General features: G+C 41.4%; 1 protein-coding gene across 1 annotated transcript; it reads right to left on the reverse strand.

Annotated features, from left to right (window-relative positions):
* Positions 1-1,911: 1,911 nt before the first annotated feature.
* On the reverse strand, positions 1,912-19,971 carry HHLA1 (HHLA1 neighbor of OC90). The gene is made up of 16 exons (XM_075085812.1): positions 19,846-19,971; positions 16,995-17,103; positions 15,534-15,593; positions 14,316-14,396; positions 13,775-13,858; positions 13,598-13,681; positions 12,143-12,226; positions 11,515-11,571; positions 11,320-11,406; positions 10,438-10,530; positions 9,163-9,360; positions 8,543-8,614; positions 8,229-8,300; positions 2,743-2,899; positions 2,318-2,400; positions 1,912-2,099 (listed from the first exon to the last, which is right to left on the reverse strand). The coding sequence occupies exons 1-16, from the start codon at positions 19,969-19,971 to the stop codon at positions 2,056-2,058; spliced, it is 1,491 nt and encodes a 496-aa protein (XP_074941913.1). The 3' UTR covers positions 1,912-2,055.

The following is a 19,971-nucleotide window of genomic DNA, read 5'->3' on the forward strand; positions in this document are numbered from 1 at the left end:
GACAGAGCACAGGCCCAGGTTGCACAGAGAGGTTGTGGAGTCTCCTTCCCACTCTCCTCCTTTGGAGATATTCCAAAGCCATGTGGACATGGTCCTGGGCAACCGGCTGTAGGTAGCCCTGCTTGGGCAAGGGGAGTGGACCAGATGGCCTCCTGAGGTCCCTTCCAGCTTCAACCATTCTGTGATTCTATATCGATGTGGTACTGACATGTTGCCAGGAAAAGGACAGGGTCCAGTCATACCATTTCTGTGACCAGCCCTACCATGGAACTTTACAGAAAAGTGAAACATGGCAGAAATTATGCCTTAATGATATGAAAATTCATTTTCATGTGAGTTTTGGTGCTTCCAGTGGGAGTCTCCAGGGATTGCCCAAAGTGTATTTTTACTGCCTTGACGAACATTTTCAGACTGACAAATCGTAGTGGGCTTGACTGGGAATAATAATAAACATAAGATCTCTGAAATATTGATTTGCCACCATCATTTCTGTACTTCTGCCAAACAAGCATAGAGGCTTTGCAGGGCTGAACCCCCTGGAATATAGAAAAACTTTTTTTTTTTTTGAGGGCAGCCAATGTTTTCACTTTTTTCATGGAGCCTTGCATTTTCATTCCTTTTCTTATTTCATGTTTTTTTCTCATTAATTTTCACTATTCTCCTGGGAAAGCCAAACTAAGTCTTAAACAACTGTGATAAGAAGGATGTCATTCAGGACAGGTACAATCAGTCCTTCCTCAGCTCCTTTCACAAGACACTTCGATAAATAATAAACTAAGATAAATTCTCATTCTCTCCCCATGAACATGCTCGTGTGGTAGCTCTTAGCCTTTTCCAAGGCCTTAGAGTGGAGATGGCTGTGACCTACCCCCAGTGCCAGACACAGCTCAGGCACTCCCTGTTGCACTATAGAGAGGTTAGCAAGGACTGTGTTCCTGCAGGAAAACCACAGAATGATTTCTTATAAACAGAAAAGGTGTCCTTTAGCATGGAGATCAGTGCTACAACTCAGAGATGATAAAATTCATTAAAATAATAATAAAATAATCTTTTAAAAGGGAAGCCTTTTCCAAAAATATTTTTCTTTTTATATTGCCTAACTTTCACTGTTAACTGTGACTGGTACTGCTCCAATCTATCCTGCTCTTTGATGTGACAGAAATGCTTCTGTCATGCTATTGGGCACAGCAGTAAAGTGTGTTTTGGAAGAGGGCTGCTGCACCCCACCTCTCCCTGGGGGCAGCATGCCTTGTGATGACACCTTTCTGTTTGGCTTTATATTACTTTGTACACATATTTCTTCAGTGAAACATCAATGTGAACAAGCTGTAGTGCCAACAATCCCCTTTTTTCCTGAAATATTAATGACTTGATATACTTTGGGTTGATAGTAGCATTATATTGCTGCAGTGAAGCAAAATATAGGATCATGCAACTTGTTTGCTTATTCTTTCCTTTTTTAGAACCGGCTTTTAGTTCACCAGAGGTGCATATAAGGAAGGAGACGAATCTTGATGAGCTCACACAAATATATCACAGAGTGAGAGTACAAGAGGTGTCAACATTTCCTTGGTCAAGCTCTGCACTAGATGAGTTGTTGAAGTAATGGGAGAATCTTGATTTGGAATAATGGATAATGTGCATGTGTTTAACACCAGGAAAAATCCTTCTTGTCTTCAGTATTTCAGGTTGCTTTTAAATTATATTGTATTTGTTCACTTTGATTACTTTATCTTAAATGTAAATGAAACTAGAATAAATTATTTGCATTCACTAGCCAACCACCTATATATCCTTTCTAAACTACAATTTTTAAAGGCCTTTAAATGTTTTTATTGCAATTACATCACTTCTATAAAATACATCTGGTTTTACACATTATTTTTACAATGTCTTGGAGGAAGACACATTTCTACGTTAACATCTGTTTAATAGCTTGTCTTGTTACAAATATTTGCAAATAACATGTTGCATCCTGATTTTTACACTGAGACGTGAGAAAGACAACTAAAACCGCCACCAATCTTCCAATTTGCAGTAAAATTCCTCAGTGCTCTAGACCGACGTACAGATATTTTTAAGACATTTTTGTTTTAGTGCTGGAAGAACATAAGAAAACTGTCATCAGAAGAGGTCTTACAAGGAAAATATGAAAAACATACATGAAGGTTAAATAATCTTTTTTATCCCTGAAAAAATAGTTATCAGATAAAACAGCTATCTGATGAAAGACAAGAAATACTCTTTGGATATCTAAAACCTTTTGTTATACCTTCATAATAAGGTATGTAGACGTATAAAGAGAAAACATACTTACTGTGGGAGTAAGCAACTCTTTTGGCTCTTTTACAGACATAACTTGCATTTTTCAAGAACCAGGAATAGTATTCGACACAGTACCTAGAGATGTAGTTAAAGTTAGGAGAGCAGTATCTTGCTATCTTTCCTTAGCAGAGCTGTATGCATATCATACTGCTAATACTGAATATGGAAATAAAAAGCTAGATTCTGGCGTCAATGATGTCATTAGACATTTTGAAAAATTCAGCTGAGCTGTGTTCACTTCGTTTGAATACTGGAGGCCAGATCAGGTGTTGATTGGTGCACTGGGGACCCATTTGGGTCTCAGCCAGTAGCCACAGACTCTCAAAAATAAGCATTGGTGATTGAAATTTGTCATTTGAAAAAAGCCCGATGGAGTGTTTTAAGCAGAAAGAGAAAGAAACTAGTGCCAGGTTTTACCTCAGGGCTTCCTTTCTGGAATATCTCCTCTGACCAACACAGAGGCACAGCTGAAAAAACCTGCACAGCTCCATCACACAGGGATTGATCTTTTGCGCTATAAGAGTGACAGGAGGTGAGGTCACACGGGACTCTCTGAGGATCGCCTGTGGACACTCTAGGAAAAAACACAACTCTGAACTAGGTCAAATACTTCTCCCATTAAATTTCTTGCAATGCCTCCTCTGGCCTGTAAGAAACATGCAGGTTAATAAGCTCATGTAGGTATCTTAAAATCAAATCTGGGTGAGGCAGATAATTAAAACAACACACAGCCTGGCAGTTGCTTGAGTGAAAGTGCAAATATTCTGTTCAATTTGTCATTATTTATCATTACTGGTTAGTTACTTAAGCCTACTTTGCTTTTATTTATCACAAATGTAAGGAACAACCCTAAAGGTGCAATTTATTTATTGTTACCTGTTTAGGTAGAGGGTCAGTTGCCACCGACATATCAATTTTCCACAGTGCAAAATAAGACAAAGAACAGCACTGTACACTTATTATACTTAATATTTTCTGTATGCACATGCTACTTTAATGGAGAATTCTCTTCCAGTTCAGCACGCTTCCCTACACCCACCCTCTAAATCCTACATCAGCTATGACTGAGCTAATAAACAGACTCTCTCCTTTACTTTTTTTTTAGCATCATTAACAAAATAAACATGATTTATGCAGATATTATGGCTTTCTCTCTGTTCACCTCTCCATCTGTCAGTTTTCCTCTTCTTGCCTCTAGTGACTTGAATAATCAGCTAATTTCAGTCCAAATTTTAGGGACGGGTACAGAACCTCTGGATAAATACGCTCCTACAGGTTTCATGAAAATAGACGAGTAACTGGAGGAGAACGGGTCAATAAGCACTTTTTTTGCCTGCACTGAGAGGAAGGTGGGAATAATTTCTCCATTTTATTATTTGTTTGCCAGGAGTCAGCTCGTTAATCCGTGTTTTTTTTCCTTCAAGTGACCATCCTTATATTATTTTAACTTAAGAAAAATGCAAGGAAATGGTCTCCCTGAGGATGGACTCCCTCTTCCCCTCCCTGGAGCCAACTAAAAGCAAAATATCTAGTTTACTGCCTTCATTCAGTGTTCTGCAGTCAGCACCAAGAGATAAACATTTGCACACCAAACATTTCATCCCGCCAGCAAATGCAGCTGTACCAGATTGCAGAGGAAGCAATACTACAGAAGAGGTGATGGCAGCTTATAAAAAAATCCTGAATTGCTATGCGGTTTTTCAGCATCAAGTAAAATCTCTCTTCAGACTCCCTTTCTGTTATAGAAAAGAGAAAAGAAGGCAAGGTGACAATGAGGGAAACTGAAGCTGTTTTCAGTTTTTCAGGGATTTTCTTCATCATATTAAGAGAAAAACCTAACATTTGCCACAGTGTTGTCCTCTCCAAACGATTACCTATCACACATCATCTTGTGCCTTAGCTAACAGTTGTGTTACGATGGGTCAGAATCAAAGGACTTGCTAGAAAAAACAAAGCAATATTTACAGTATGCTAAAAGGCTACAAGGGAGGGCTCATACAGTTGTGTAACGACCCCTCCTTTGTATATATAATAACTGTGCTCTGAAGAGGAGATGCTGTGTGTGAGGGCACACTTTGTGTTGCTGCAGTGAAGCCTCCTGCCCTGCAAGGCATCACGTCTGACCCTGAGGAGCTGTGTGCACACACGTTGTGTTGTCCCCTGCATACAGCAGTCCTTCCAAAGGGGTGTCTCCCCTACACCAGCACTTGGAAAAATAAGGAACATCCTTGCAAATGCCACGCTGGGGCTCTGAAAAGCTAATCAGGGACCAGGCTGTGAGAGGGCACGTTGTGCGTGATGTGGATCTCCCCTCACATACACCCACCGGGGTGCAAGAGCCCGAATGTGTAGAGCAAAGGCAGCTGCAGTGTGATCATCAACTAGTTTTTCCATTTGTGTAACTAGCAGCAGGCTCTGGCTGCGTGTAGATAAGCTTCCTTACCTGCAGGATATAATCCCCTTAGACAGTGCAATTGCATTTCCAGGTTCACATGTCTCACGTGCTTTATAACTTTGGGCCATCTTATGTTATGTGATAGGAGAGATTACGGAGGTTAAATTTGGACAAATGAAGTTCTGTTGAAATAAGCTTGAGTCTCCTAGTGCTGACAAGAAGTTTAATATAAAATGGCATTCATGGGTAGGAGGCAAATAAAGTCTCTGCCAACCTGAAAGAGATTGCTACAAAATTATTTCTCTCCCTCCAGGGCTTGCCCAGGGTAGCGGGATTTATGGAGGAGCAATGGGCAGACACTTGCAGCTCCCAAACTCTCGGGCCCCTCTGAAAACCCATTGTGTGTCAAAGGCGGTACCCAAATATCAGGCATAATCAGACAGGGGTGGGCAAGAGGGGGCCCCATTTCTCTTAATCTTAGCAGCTTTGCATAAATGTCATTAGGCCTGGTCCACTTGATAGCATTTGACACACCTTGATTTTTTTTTCCACTCAATGGCAATTAAAAATTAATGTTTTCTTCCTTTAATAAACACTCTTCATGTTAATAACCAAATGTCAGAGCATGAGGCAATCAGGTTTTAAATTTGGCTGTGAAAAGTAATATTAGAGTTGCTGTGAGTAATTAAAACTTGCTAAAGGCCACCCTCCAATGAATCTCAGTCTCCACAAAAGTGGGTACTCGCTATCCTGCCTAACAGTTGTTAAACTCTTTAATCAAGCTACGCGTTTTGCCAGCAGAAATTCAGCTTTATCTAAATGTAAATTGAATGACGGCAATTTCAGTTTGGATCCATCTATTTGGGAAAGAAAAGTCAAATGAAAAATCTGAAAGTTAAGCACATTGCTTTGGGTTTTGCTTTTTAAAATCACTTAATTTTAAATTTAGGCTACATTTCTATAATACTATATTTATTTAATGCTGAAATTCTCTTTCAATTAATTTTGTATTTTGGGTAGTATACTCACATCATATTGTTGAAATTAAAATTTTGAGTGCTTCATAGTAAAGTTTTATATCTGTCGTGTAATAAATTTCTACTACGAAATGTGTTTTTTTTTAATTCAGTTCATAAGTTCCTACAGATTTGGATTGAAATTAAAAAAAATTAAAAGTAGGAATTTTTTTCAGAGCTTTCCTTTCTAAGCATTTTCTTTCCTAATAAATCGAGTCATTCAAAAAAGGCCAGAAAATGCTCCCTGTGCACAGTTTTGCTTTCGTTTATTTGAAATTACCACGTTATTGTCACAGGCAGATAAGTGACCAATTCTTGCTGCAATAAATAGACTTTTTCATTATTAACTCCATATCACATCTCGCTGACACTGAGATTAGATTTTGCTGCCAGTGAAAAGCAATGTTATGGCTACTGTGAATAATTCAGACTTACAAAATCCCTCCCTGCATGCTCTAATATGCACACGCGCATATTTTATTAGTTGGCATCCACTTTTGTGACTTAAGAAATGACTTCTTGGAATAATGGCTTAGTCTCCAGAGCATTGTGGATGCCCTTCATTGCTTTGTGATCCCACTGTTCGATTCATTTCCCCAAATGCATGATTGATATATGCAGGTAGACAGCCTTTGTCATCGTGGTTTCTGATAGAGAGGCATTTAGCCACTCTCATTCCCTGATCTCACTGAAATGCATGTTTCCCAGCCTTTTCAAAATGGGGAGGTTCCCAGTCCTAGGTTCTCCAGGGTCTATAGCGTTGCCCACTCTGCAGCAGCTGGCACATGAACAAACTCTGGACTGTGCACACCAGTCACACACCCCCGCAGCTCCCGGTCGGCTGGCAGTTATTTAATCCTCCAGTCAAACTCACCCAAAGCAAACAAGACATGCAGAGAGCTTTGGTTTTGTGCAGAATTTCTGAGAGATGAGAATTACCATAGCATATTTGTCTGCTCCCAATCAAGATAAGAAGACCCAGTTCATCTTAAATTTTTCTGTTCACACCATCAAGAGTGTCAAGAAGTCAAGCTATATTCATGTGGGATGACATTAAGCTCACTTACTTCATGCAACCAATATATGTCATGGGTGGGGTAAGATGAGGACTCTGGTATTTTGATCTCCTTAAATAGAAGTAAAATGAGAGAAAGATCAAAAAAGGATATTTGGCTTCCTATCTCCATGGTTCGAAAGCCTCTTACACCAAGAACCGCTCCTTGGCTCAGCACCGGTGACTTTTCTTGGAAACATGTCTCAATAGATAGTTTTTTACTGCAGTATTCTCAGGCCTCCCAGGCAATAGCTTCCTCCTCCTCTTCCCTGACGGTCCCTTTCTGCAGGACTTGGGTTTGTATGATCACTTGATGCTGTTATCACTCTTTGTTTTTAACAGTATTTTAAATTCTTACACCATTATTTACTTCTGAAAATGGGTGCCCACTGAGCAATATGATCTCAAATGCTTTCTTTTCTAATAGTATGAGTAAAAAAAAATTAAAAAGAAAAATAAAAAAGACAAGCAGCCCAACACACGCTGAGAAACTCAGCCAACCAGAACGGGACTGGGAACTATAAAAACCTGATCGGAATCAGCAAAAGCTACAAAAAGTAACAGCACGGCATCCTGGTCTTGGATTACTGCACTAGGCAATAGCAGCAAAACAGAGGGAAAAAGCAAATGACACCAAAACCGTAAGATACTACTACTCACCTGCTATGGGATTATTCCCAGTGACAGAAAGATTACCAAGTAATCCCAAATTTGAGACCTGCTCCAACTGCCAATCTGGGAGTAGGTAGCCTGGACTCAGACATACGCATGCTCAGCATCCAAAGTAGATGCTGGACTCTCCCAGGGTTCAGACTCCCCTCCTGGCATTGAACAAGGTCCAGTTTTTTAAAGCACGTAATCTCTTACTAAATACTTACATGTAAATATAATTTTATTACCAACATGAATATATGACACTTATAAGTGGAATGGCACATCATCTTATATTAACTCTTAATTTCAAACTCTTTATTTTGGTGCTTTAAAGGAAGAACTGAGCTTTCCTTAAAATCTAGCTGATAATGATCCTTCACTAGCTGAGGAGGAAGTTTGCAGTATTTTAAATTCTGGGCAATTCTTGAGATTTCATTCAGCATGGACTAACATAAAAATCTTCTTTGTACCAATAAGGAAATAAAAAACATGGTATTCTGTCTTGGAATAAATTAATTTTAAGATTCTCCAATACCAATCCATGTTAAAATTGACACACAGACTACATATGTTAATTTTATCACCACAATATAGTTCACATTTTGAATGTGTGATTGTGTATGATTCACAGACAAATACGGTAGCAGTCCCTTATACATTTTGGATGTTTTACATACATGTCATGTAAATTAAACTTATCTGTTGTTTCTGCATGGGAAAATTTGCACATTGATATACTTTCAAACATACTACTATTTCTGCTGCATGAGGTGCAGCTACTTACTGGTAGCTGAGTAAAGTTTCAGTGTCGCACCAGGCCTGTAGGGTGGTATAGAGAGTACTGAGGGAGGCAAATCTGAAGGAGGGAAAAGAATATAAGTTGCCTTGACACATTAACAAGAAAAAATAAAGGCAGGTTGATAGAAAGAATAACAGGAAAAAAAAAAAAGCCAAGCTGAAGTCACAGACCACTAATAAACACTTACATAGACATTGATGTAGAAATACATTCACAGTCACCTATTTCTATATATATTATTCTCTATTTAATAAATGTGTCAGCTGACACACTTTGTTATTACCCCAGACCAGTCTCACCTGGCTCTGTTTGCATGAGTTTGCTGGTTTGTTGAGGAGACACCGTCTGCATCCAAGATGCATATACGTCAGCTATGGGAACAGGAAGAAACATGCTTAGTGTCATTCAGGATTTGTCTGTCTACTGAGAACTGCTATATATGAGAATGCTCAACAGTCAGAGTCCCTCACCCAGTGTCTCTGGTGGCATATTAAAATGTCAAGATGAAAAAGGAAGGACAAAAGCTGTACTTTGTTAGATCTTGAAAATTCCACAGGCTAGGGAAAGGTAGGATTTAAAGAACGTACGTTTAGTGGAGACCAAGAGAAGCAGCTTTATATTGCTTTTTCACAAGTCTGCTCCCTGTATTTGGAGCAAAATGTGAGGGAAGACCTGGGTGGCAGAGGTGTCTGTGAGGAGCAAGCCTCAGTTTATCCCCAAAGGGTAAGAAACTACAGAAGGACCCTATAACTGAGTTTAGTGCTTCTGCGTTAAAAAAATCTACCCACTCACTAGTGACCCAGAGTGGGTCTCCCTGAAGGGCCTCCCAACCTCAACCTCAGAGATGCGGTTTCAGCTTCTGGCCAAACCCCACCGCGAGCCGGGTGAAGCGGGTGTCAGTCCTCCTCGCCCTACTCACTGGGGCTGGGCTGCAGGGCTGGCGGTGGGACCCAGCTCCCCCCAGCAGTCAGAGGGGGTCCGGCCGTGCCTTGGGGTCTGGAAACATCCACGTGTGGTGATGGAAACCCTGATCCTTTTGCTTCAACCGTCATTGGCCATGGTGGGAACCTCGTGATGGGGATTTTCTCCCCTCCCTGGGCAAGAGGGATCCTGGTAGCTGGAGAAGCAGGAAAGAGAGGGAGGGCACCAGCAACGTGCTGTCGATGCTGGTGCCCCACAGCAGCGAATGTAACACTCCGGGGGACAATGATATCTAAAATAGACCCAGAAAATCCCATCTACTCCTTGAGTGCTTCCCCTGGCAGGTGAGTGGCCACCTCTCTATTTAAGTTTAAAAATTTTTTTTGTTGGGTTTTTTTTTTTCTCTTTTTAGGAGAATATGGGGAGTGCCAATAATTTTAACTGAGGAGGATTTAATGTGTGAGATTTCATAAACCAAGAAACAGAAGTGTGCCTTCAAAGCATTTTTTTTTCTTCATATAAATTAATTTTTATTTCCTAAACTGCTTCACTACAGAGCATGAAAGGTCTTGCTATGTGAAGGGGAGCAGGCAAGTACTGGAGGGCAGACACTGGAATTTGAGAACTGATGACATTTTGTGGCAGGGGTGACACTCAGGGCTGGAAAGGATAACAAAGGCTGGTATGCAGTTGAACAAAATAAAAGAGCTTATAAAAAGGCAGCAGACTGACGAGGGAACTGTAGTAATCTTGTTGTAGACATGCAGATGCAGCGATGAGGAGGTACAAAGTAAAATTCTGAATGTCTCTTTGCAGCTACTACATGCAAGCATGTACGAAGATTTGCTTTTCTGCTTTCAGAATGAGTCAGGCGAGCACTTTTCTGCCTCGCAGCCTTGTGGCAAAGCTAAATGCACTGAAGTTTATGAAATGTTCAGCTACTTAAAACTGAACATCATATAAAGTCAAAGACAGAGAAAAAAAGAAAAAATTGCAATAAGAAAGGGGAGGAAACATTTTGAACAACCTTTTTTTAAGTTTAAAAACAACAATCTTTTTTTGTTACTTCCCTGCCTCCTTTTTACAATAGTTTTTCCTATCCTCCAGCTATTCTGTGCATGACTGACCTGATCTTCTGCTGTTTAGGCCAAGCTTTTATCTTACTGTGTAATTACAATTCAACACCACAGTGCTGCACAGCAAACATATAGGATCACTTGTCACGACGTTAATCAAGGAGAATATAAATTTAGGTCTGACAATATTTGCTCACTTTGAAATGTCCACATGTGTTCCGCTAATGCATCCACCGTTTTGTTTGAGTCTTCCTGTAATTTCGTGAAACTGGAAAAAACTGAATCTAGATCTTTGAAGTATGAGAAGATAAGGTTAGTACGCTCACCATCCATTACATAATTGTCTGATAAAAAGGCAAGAAATCAGGTTCTGGTATAAAAGAAACAGCTGATGGCCTTTTTAAATAAAAGTAATTTTTGGTAAAGTGACTTTGATAAATTTTTAAAGGACTGAAACATCTTACAGGTTTCAGCACAGGTAAGCTTGCCACTGACTTCACTGCCTGCCTGTTTTAATCGAGGTTTTAATTAAATCTCATCGAAAATGAGAAATGGCCATGGGCAGCAATGAGAGGTGAGCATCTGAAGTGCAGCTCTACCTGGCAAAGCAGTTTGGGGTGGAGAAGCCACGCGGCAAACTGGCTGACTCTATTAACTCCTTTCTGAAAATAACTCATGTAAAGGTAGGAGATAATTTGTGTTGAGATTTAAGGGAGGTACCCATTTAGATTAAGAGCAACAAGGAGCCTTCCCAGTCCAGTGCTGAATTCTGTAAAAGCTCTCATCCCAGGAGGTCTTGTTCATTCCTCCACACGAAGACCTCATAGCTAATAATTTAGAAGTTGGTAAATTTTACTTATAAATATTATATCACACTTATAATATTATAAAATGTTCTTCTATTTTAAAGACAGTAAAATATACAGTAATGTATATATACATGTAAGGAATAATAAAAACGTAAAAGAATATTTTAAAATATTTTTACAGGATGAAGACAAAGTATTCATTGCAAGTGCTACCTGGGCATGGTTTTCATTGTTGCTACTATTTCCTTTTATTCTCCAGGCTGTACTTACCCAGGCCAGAAGATGTGTTACTGGAAAATGTGTAATTAATAACGGGAGGCTTCTCCAGTATTTCCCAAAATTTGGACAGATTTGTCCCTGCAAATAGAAATGCTTACAAATATCAAGAATCACTTGTTTCTAATATAAGTTGCCACCGAGAGTAAATAGGGCAATATCATGGGGTGGAATGGTTTTAACCTTTACCTGTCTGCCCTGTCATCACACAGATGTAGATACAATCTGAATCATTGCTCTGACGCTCTGAAAGGCAAAAAAAAATAAACCAGATCATTGTTACCAGTTTTCATTATATGATAGTATCTTAAACAGTTGAAAACACAAACACAAAATGGTATGTGGCTATTACAGCTGGCCAAATATTTTCCTTCTGATCTGATTTTTGACAAAAACCTCAAACCAGCTCCAAATCCAAATGCTAATACCTCCAGGGGAAAAGTTTCTATCTTATCAAAATTCTAAATTACAAGCATTTTTACACGGGAAGAAAAAATCTTCAGGAAATATAGCCCATAATTATACTTTGGGAATCATAACTCCTCAAAATGCCAGCATTTAATAATAATTCACCAAACTTTCAAACAAAATATAGGTGCTCACAGAAACACGTATGTCTCTGTATTATACAGATACATATTATTTAAGTGTCTTGTTCCTCCAAGGAGACTTTGTTTACAACTGCCATCCCTGCTTTGAAAGAAAAATGCTGCTGAGAAAGAGCAATAGGCTTTTATACACATTTCTATGCTTGTTTCCATGCCAGGAGTAAAGCAGACAAATAAACCAATGATAAATGTTAAAAGGAAATGCAAACCTGAGAGAATTGAAGTGGATTTGAAAATTTCTGTGAGATAACTGGTGGAATTTCCAATGATATCAACAAGTAAAGCTGTAAAATCTAGACAATAAAATAGAGAAAGTTTATACTGAAAACACATATTCTATCATCAAAAAATCACTTTTATATGTGATCATATTTTGGATATATGCTTATACGTGACAATGTTTAAAATATTTTAAAGTTCAAAATTTTTCTGCTGAATGAGATTGAATTTAAGAAGCCACCAGGATACTCTGCAGAAGCATATTCCAAAGATGATATCCAGAATAGCACCATTTTCCTAAAAGTAAACTTAAAAGGAATTTATCTGTTCAAGAGAACAATTTAAAGTAACACTCTACTTAGTCTGCTTAAATGTAGAAGGAGAACAAAAGCTTGTAGGCTTTGCCTCCACTAACTGTCTGTCTCCCATGTAGGATGTTCCAGGAGGCATCTGATGGTCTCCTCTGAGGTCTACTTCAGACATCCCAATGATGTTGCCAGCTCAAAAAAAGGGCTACTGGTGGTGGAGTTACAACTTTTCCGTAACAAGGTCTAGCAGTAACAGGTCAGTGCTCTCACTTAGGGAGGGACAGGTGTGAGCCCTGAGTCAGACACTCAATTTCTACTACTTGGGAGGATGCTCTAATCACCAAGGTATTCTGGATTTGGGCAGAAAGATTGCAGTTTCTCCATTATCCTCCAAGGCAGACTAGGTCATTATGCAATAAGGGTCATGAGATATGTGGGTTCAGAAAAAGCCATGAAAGCCATCGTGGCTCATATGTACAGTCATCACATGCAGCTTAGAGGGTATAGATTCTGGTCCCTAGCTGTTGAGCTACTCTTGACATCTCACATCAACCAGCCATAGAATTAGAGCACTCAGACCCATCCTGGAATGTTAAATACTGTGAGATCAGGGCTGTGAATGGGGATTATAGATGAAGGATTTGCCCAACAGCATTTTACACTCCATTAAACATCTCTGAGAAGGCCTTAATCCTTGCTTTTCTCTCCTGTTGGGCTCACTGAAGTTACCGGAGTCTACTGGTGCAGAGAAGACCCTTGTTCATCCCCTGTGGGTTACCTCAGGAGAGTGAAAGTGGCTAAGGTAATGTATCATGCATTGCTGGGTTGTCTCTCCTGTGCTGCACTTTGCACCCCGAAGAGGAAAGAGAGTCCTTTCTGCTGGGTAAACCACGCCAGTCACTTGACTGGTGGCTCCATCCCGGACTGGCTGGCTGGGTGCAGCCGTCTGAGACTGAGTTCACTGAGTCTCCCCCAAGGTTCAGAGCAGCCACGTGTCATGAGTAAAGGCTGTTGACCTCAGTGTGGCAATGCTGCTCATAAGGATGAAGTCTACAGAATTCAGGCTACAGCTTTCAGCTCCAAAGGAAATAATTCGGCTTAAGCACATGCAGTTGCCAACCTCCCTTGTGTACCTACCTGTCAAGTCATTTGTCACATTGTTCAAACAGTAGCAGTAATGCATAGGGAACTTGCCAGGGTCAACATTTTTCATGTTAGAAACTGTAAGGAGAGACAGAGAAAAACCAGTGATTTGCTGCACCGGCTATATGAGAGAAAACGCTCCTGCACAGAGCAAAGTGCTGAGACACTCACTGTTATAAACGGTGACTGACACTTTGTGGAAGGCAAATGAGCTGTAAGACGTGACACTCAGCAAAGAGAAGAGTTTTTTGGTACCTGCAGACACACATGCCCATGCTATTAGTGGTTGGAACAAATTATGAGAACAGCATGTTTTGACTTTGTTCATTTAATTTCTAAAAGACTCCTGAGGTGCTGGTACTATACAGCTGCCTGAGACTCAATTCCTTCTCATTTCCATTGAGGGAAGGATCATTTGTATTAATTCCTCTTTTTTTTTTTTTAATTCAAACTTACACTGAGTTATAAACTGCTTTCTAAACGCATCCCACCAGTAATTATGCTGTGTCTATATATAAACACATGCTAATTTCTAAACTCTTTGGGGCAGACAGCTATCTGCATTATAAATGCGCAAGGGTAGCACTCCTAGAATCAATTCTGGAGGCAGACGGCATGCATTTACAGCTTCTCCCGCTAACATCGTTAGTCCGTTATCCCATTCACCGCCAGGCTGAGAGCCTGCATGACCTGCCTGGCCTTGCCGCATTACCTCTGAGCGCTGCGGTCAGCATGCCATTCACCAGCTCTGTCAGGTTAAGAGCAGCCAGATCCACGGACTTTGCAGGCAGCTCTGAAAAAAAAGGGGTCTCTGAGCAGCTGGCTGCATGAGGGTTTAAGGAAATGGCCGTTACTCCCCTGGTTGTGTATGGTAAAAACTTCCAGAATGGCGGGGGGGAAAAACCCCAGATTATATATCAGAGCGCACTGAAAAACCTGTGGTGAGAAAATAAAGACGCCAGGAGTGCAGAGAGGAGTCTGGAAAATAACAAGATAGAGTGGGCAGTGCAATGGTGAGCCAAAATTTAGGTCGGGCTCTGTGTTGCTTTTCCCTTGAGCATGCCCTTGACCAGGCTGCCAGAAGCCGAAGCCAGTCCTGACGTTTTGGTGCCCCCTCGTGCTGGGCAATGTGTATTTACTGCCAAAATTGCAGCAGATCTTTCTTTGCAGGTCACAAACAAAGGAGAAAGTACCTGGCAAATGTTCCCTCTTCCCCAGTGCTACACAGAACCGGGATGCAAATGCAGATTTCTTTTTTTTTTCAGCTGCCTAGATGGCTACACTGCTATGACAGAATAAATTGACTGCAGCTGAATCACACTTTTAATTTTATCATGTTTTCTTCCTGTTGACGTTGCTTATTTGTTTTTCCCAAGTCAAAATTTCTGATGGTGTTCTTTTGCTTCCCTCCCACAAAATCACGAAGGAGCAGAGCGGTATGATATCTGTGTGCGTGTGAGGAGGAAGGTCCGTTTGTGCATGACAGAGACAGAAAAAACAGAGCAGGATGGAAAAAGAAGCACAGAAAGCCAAGATAAGAACAAAATTGAATTTGGAGAGAAATATAATTTTCCAATTACATCAGTATCATTTTTAACCAATTCTAAACCAAGCTCACCCCAGGGCTGGAAGCAGGGCTTAGCCACAACATAGAAGAGAGGAAAGGGAAAACAAAAAGGAATGGAGAGTTTGGAAGGAGAGAAAGGAAGAAGAGAAAACAACATTTTAGATTCCTGGAAGGATGGAGGTCAAACTGGCAAGGGACCTGGGTAAGCCTTGTGTTGGGTGAGGAGCCCTTGCAGCAGTAGTGGGTTGGGGATCACTGACTGTACAGGAGAGGGCCCATCTGCCACGACCTCTGCGTCCAGCACAACACCTCCCACGCCCATTAACATCCCCACACAGGGTCCCTTGACGTGCTGCTAGTTACCTGCAGTAGCCAGCACCGCCACTTGCTTCTCTTTCTTATTTTCTCTTCTTATGCAGGAAGCTGTGAAGTAAGAAAGAGACTGAGAAACTGTTTTCCCTGTTGAGCTACCAAGCAACTCTCTGTTGAGCTCTCCACTTGGGTTACTTCTGCTCGCATCCATTTTAGCTCAGAAACCAATGGATATTAGCACTGCAAAGCAGGCCACTGAGTATTCACAACAGCAGCTGATCAAGCGCCTAAGAATAAGGATATCCTAAATGACTTGCTAAGCTTCCAGCTAAAGAAAGCAAACAGTTTAAATATCAGAACTTGCCCCCTCAACTGAAGGATCAAAAGAAAAAGCATAGTAGCAAACTGTTGCAGAGGTCCACAGTAGGCTTGCACACAACATTGACTACCATGTACATAACGTAACAAGGCCAAATCTATACAAATCTTCACGGGCTGTGTGCATGTTTGTTATTCAGAGCAGTCATTCAACTGACTACCATTCTCAAGAGCTGCATTATGAGAGGAATGAACTGGAGCTGGGCTCAGCATGTTGGACTCTCTTCCTGGGATTTCCTTGGTGACCAGCAAGGGCAAGGTGCAGAGCAGCGATTTAGACATTGCAGGACAAATTGAAGTGCAGGATTTTGGTGCTTAGACTCCCTAGCTCATCAGTGCAGAGCTGGGTGCCTCCATAAGGCTCCCCAGGTGAGCCAGTACTAGCAAATGCTAAACTCCCATGTCCCTCTGAAGCTTCAGCTTCCCAGTCCATCCAAGCTCCCCAGAGAGAAGTCCTCTCCTGGGAGCTGGTGGTGAGGAGGTGGTGGTGATGTCTTCCTCTGTGTTATAGCCTAATGGACAGAACTCTCACCAGGGAGTAGGAAACCTGGGTTCAATTTCCTCTTTAGCAAGAGGAAATCTGTAGAACTGAAGCAGCAGAAGAAAGAGGAGACGTGACTGCATGATCTGGCTCTTTGTACCTAAATTGGTGAAACCTGAGTGCTTGTCCTTATTTGTATAAAAATATATGCCTTGTACAGAAGACAATCCCTGGATGCATTTCTCTTTCTCCTTCTCTTTTCATATATATATAAAGGAAAAATCTTATGGAGAATCCATGGTACAATGTAAATCATGACTTCTAATACAGTGCTAGTCAGCTGTATTAACAACTCTCACTCAGCATGAGATAAATTTGGACTGACAATCTAGGTGATAGGAGCTCTTCTAGCCCATATAAGCCTTTCTGACTCCAGATTCATGGCATGGGAGCCAAGAGCAGACCTTTGCCATCACCTGGTCTGCCCTGCTGCATGGCTGGAGCTCACGAGCCCTCGAGCTCCAGCCCATCAGCCTTGCCTATGCAGGGTGAAAGGAACAAGCCTGACACTGACGTGGGAATGGGGCTATGGGAACAAGTGGGAAAGAGATGCTTGGGCTATTCCCTGGGGAGCACCAAACCATTGTCCTTACCTGTGTTGCAAACCAGAAAGAGACACAGAAATGCCAGGCTCATCTTCACGAGCACATGCCAGAAGAACCACTGCATTGTGGACTCTGACTTCCAGCAGTGTGGGCTGCTCTAGGAGAAAAAATACTATTTTGTTGGTGTTAAAATTTGTGGTATCATGCAATTTTGTCCCAGAACGATGTGACCATGATAGTAATATTAGGTCTCTGGGATGTGGAGAAAAGATTGGTGGTGTAAATGACAAAGAATCAGAAATCTCACATTCAGTATTTGCTGTGTATGTGTGAGTTTAGTGTGTAACTTGATCTCTGAGTCCTAAGTAACTGTTGCTTTGGTGGGACTTGGTAAGGTTTTATACACAATCCTCTTCTCTGGCAGGACGACCTGTGCCCAAAGGACACTGAAACATCAGACACCTAAACCCCTTCTGTTGAAACAAGATAAAATTAATTATCAACTGAGCTCCTTTTCTGCAGAAATGTTGCTTGCCCGGTCACTCCTAGTCTTGTATTTCAATAGTTAATTATTGTCACCAAGCTGTGTCCTGTGCTGCCTTGCCTAGTTGCTTGGGAGGGATTAACGGTGCTCTACCTTTCAGAAAATGAGCTACTTTTCAGGTTTCAAAGATTTAATTAGAGGTGGTTAGAAAATAAAAAAGGAAAGTCCTTGCTTCTTTACATGTGTGTGTCCCCCCCCCATTTTTGTTATATCAGAACATGCCAAATAGCTCTTTAGTTGTCAGAAAATGAGGGAGCGTATGAAAATCAGCAAAACAACTTGCAAGTACACAGCAAACCATTATCTTGAAGATAATACTGTTTGATTAACAAACTATTATCATCGTGTTTAAAATCTTTCTCATATTTAATTCACTAGAGAATTAACACATTCTGAAAATAGCTAATTTGTACTTAGCAATTCTAAAAAGACTCTTCCTTGGGATGATGAAACAACACCCAGCATTTCTGTGTTTGAAATACCTGGGCTTGCTCACCTGATGACTCAAAAATGTTTAGGTACCAGCTCTGCTAGTGCAAACAAAGCTCTGAGAAGATTTTCAGGTAGTCCAGCCTATCTATTCACTCCGTCTGCCTAATCCTTTTTACTTGACTCCAAGCCTAATCTCATGCATGGTTTCTGTACAGCATGTGCAGAAGAGCAGGGCTGAAGCAGAGAGAAAGCCATGGCCAAATCTCGCTCCCCAGCCTTCATACTCCATCACCTTTTTGTGAGCTAGATTAGTTATGCATGGACAGGATCCAGTGTCCCGGGACCAGCCTAGCATCAGAAATCCTAAGCTTGGTTCTCCTTGCAACAATATTTGGGGTCTGACCAACTGCTAGACTGCAGACTACGAATGTATTTCTGGTATGAGAATCACAGGTCCTGACATCCAGGCAAGGCTATCCCTGCTTCCACTGTCCAGTATTATGAAGCTTACTGGGACTTGTAACAGTTTTTTCTATGGATCTGTGGGTTCTAGTTAGTGGAGACTGTAGCACTAGCAGCTCAAGGCTGCTAACGTGCTGACGTGATGGAAGCAGTGGTGCTGTAGTCTGCACTAAGGTAGGTATAAAAGTAATCCATGCCTCTGGATTCTGCTCAATTTTTTTTCCTCTTTTGTTTGACTGTATGTAATGGAGAGGAATTAGTGATTATTCCTCAGTGGTGCTGAATATGAAGAAACAGTGCTTTGCAAAGGTGTAGGGAGATGCCTGTTCGGGAGAGCAGGCTCTGGGGTCAGTTGAGTTTGTGGAATTGGCTGATCATGTCAAGGGGAGGTTTGTAACTGCATATCTTTTGGAGCAGGAAGGCTATAGCGGCTGGCGCACCTAGTCAATTAAGTGTCCGGTCAAGGGGAATTGCTGGGTTGTGAGTTCAACTAAGGTCAGCAGTGAGGCAATTTGCTGTTTTTTTTTTTTTAATAGAATTTCATGAATTTTTATTCCTGTACTATGAGAAGTGACTGCCTCCTCAGCTCTGGAAGATCTACTTTATGATAAGCCATGCTTTGCAACGATGGTTCAGTATTTATGGACCACAGAGCTCCCCCTGAGCATGTTCCTCATGACCCATTCCCTGCACAGCCAGTGCTGTCTCTGTGTATGCTGGCCCAAGGGACACCAACATGAAACATGGCCAACAGCAGTGCTGCCATTGTACTGTCCCTGTGGCATAAGACTGGTTGGCTGGAGGGTCTCTGCAGCCTGAACTGGCAAAAAAGCCCAAACCTCTGCCCTTCATAAGGATTTTGGCTGCATGGCAAGTGAGAGACCCAGAATTAGGAGGTGGGAGAAGAGGGCATCCCTGCCCCATTTTCAGCCTGCCCTTACAGATCAACGGTCAGTGCTCATGCCAGAGTGGGGAGACTTGATTTCCAGGACCTGGTTTGAGGAACATGGGGTCTCCTGGGTCACCAGTGAATAACACTTGGACTAACACCAAAATCTTTGGTGTCTGTAATTTCGCAGACTGACATGCAAGCACAGCTGTTCAACGAAGTTCCACAAGTAAAAGGGTTGGTTGACTACAGATAATTTCCTATCAGAGATCTAACTTAATTACTGATTTATTTAAACTGGCCTCGGGCTGTTCATTATGGCAGGATGGGGAAAATCATCTGACAGAGGACTTGGCGCAGCATGCTAGGGCAGGGGCTAGAGAAACCATGTTCCTAAGAGAGAGGGAAGGTGTAATAAGATTGACAAATGAAGGAACTGTATTACCAAAGCACCTTCAGGGAGAGAGAGGGAAGAAAAAAAGAGCTGTAAAAGCAGAAACAAAATAGAGTGTGAGATACAAAGTTGTGCTTGGAAGCATCCCATGTACATTGAGAGATGCTTTCTCACTCACCTGGATTTGCAGCTCCCTGCTGTCCTCCCTGCTGAGCTGCTCCTCCACACTCACCAATATACAGAATTTTGTCTGCGGTGACACTGATTTGCAGCAGGGATTCAGAGCCTGAATTAACGTGGCCAT

This window comes from Phalacrocorax aristotelis, chromosome 2, assembly GCF_949628215.1.
Source record: "Phalacrocorax aristotelis chromosome 2, bGulAri2.1, whole genome shotgun sequence".
NCBI lineage: Eukaryota > Metazoa > Chordata > Aves > Suliformes > Phalacrocoracidae > Phalacrocorax > Phalacrocorax aristotelis.

Excerpts from the sequence above, each read along its gene's own strand:
- HHLA1 (XM_075085812.1), bottom strand. The coding sequence starts at position 19,971 with ATGGCCACGTTAATTCAGGCTCTGAATCCCTGCTGCAAATCAGTGTCA. Across the intron at positions 17,104-19,845 it reads GCAGGGAGCTGCAAATCCAG|AGCAGCCCACACTGCTGGAA; the intron begins GTGAGTGAGAAA and ends TTTTTCTCCTAG. Across the intron at positions 14,397-15,533 it reads GGCGGTGCTGGCTACTGCAG|AGCTGCCTGCAAAGTCCGTG; the intron begins GTAACTAGCAGC and ends CTTTTTTTTCAG.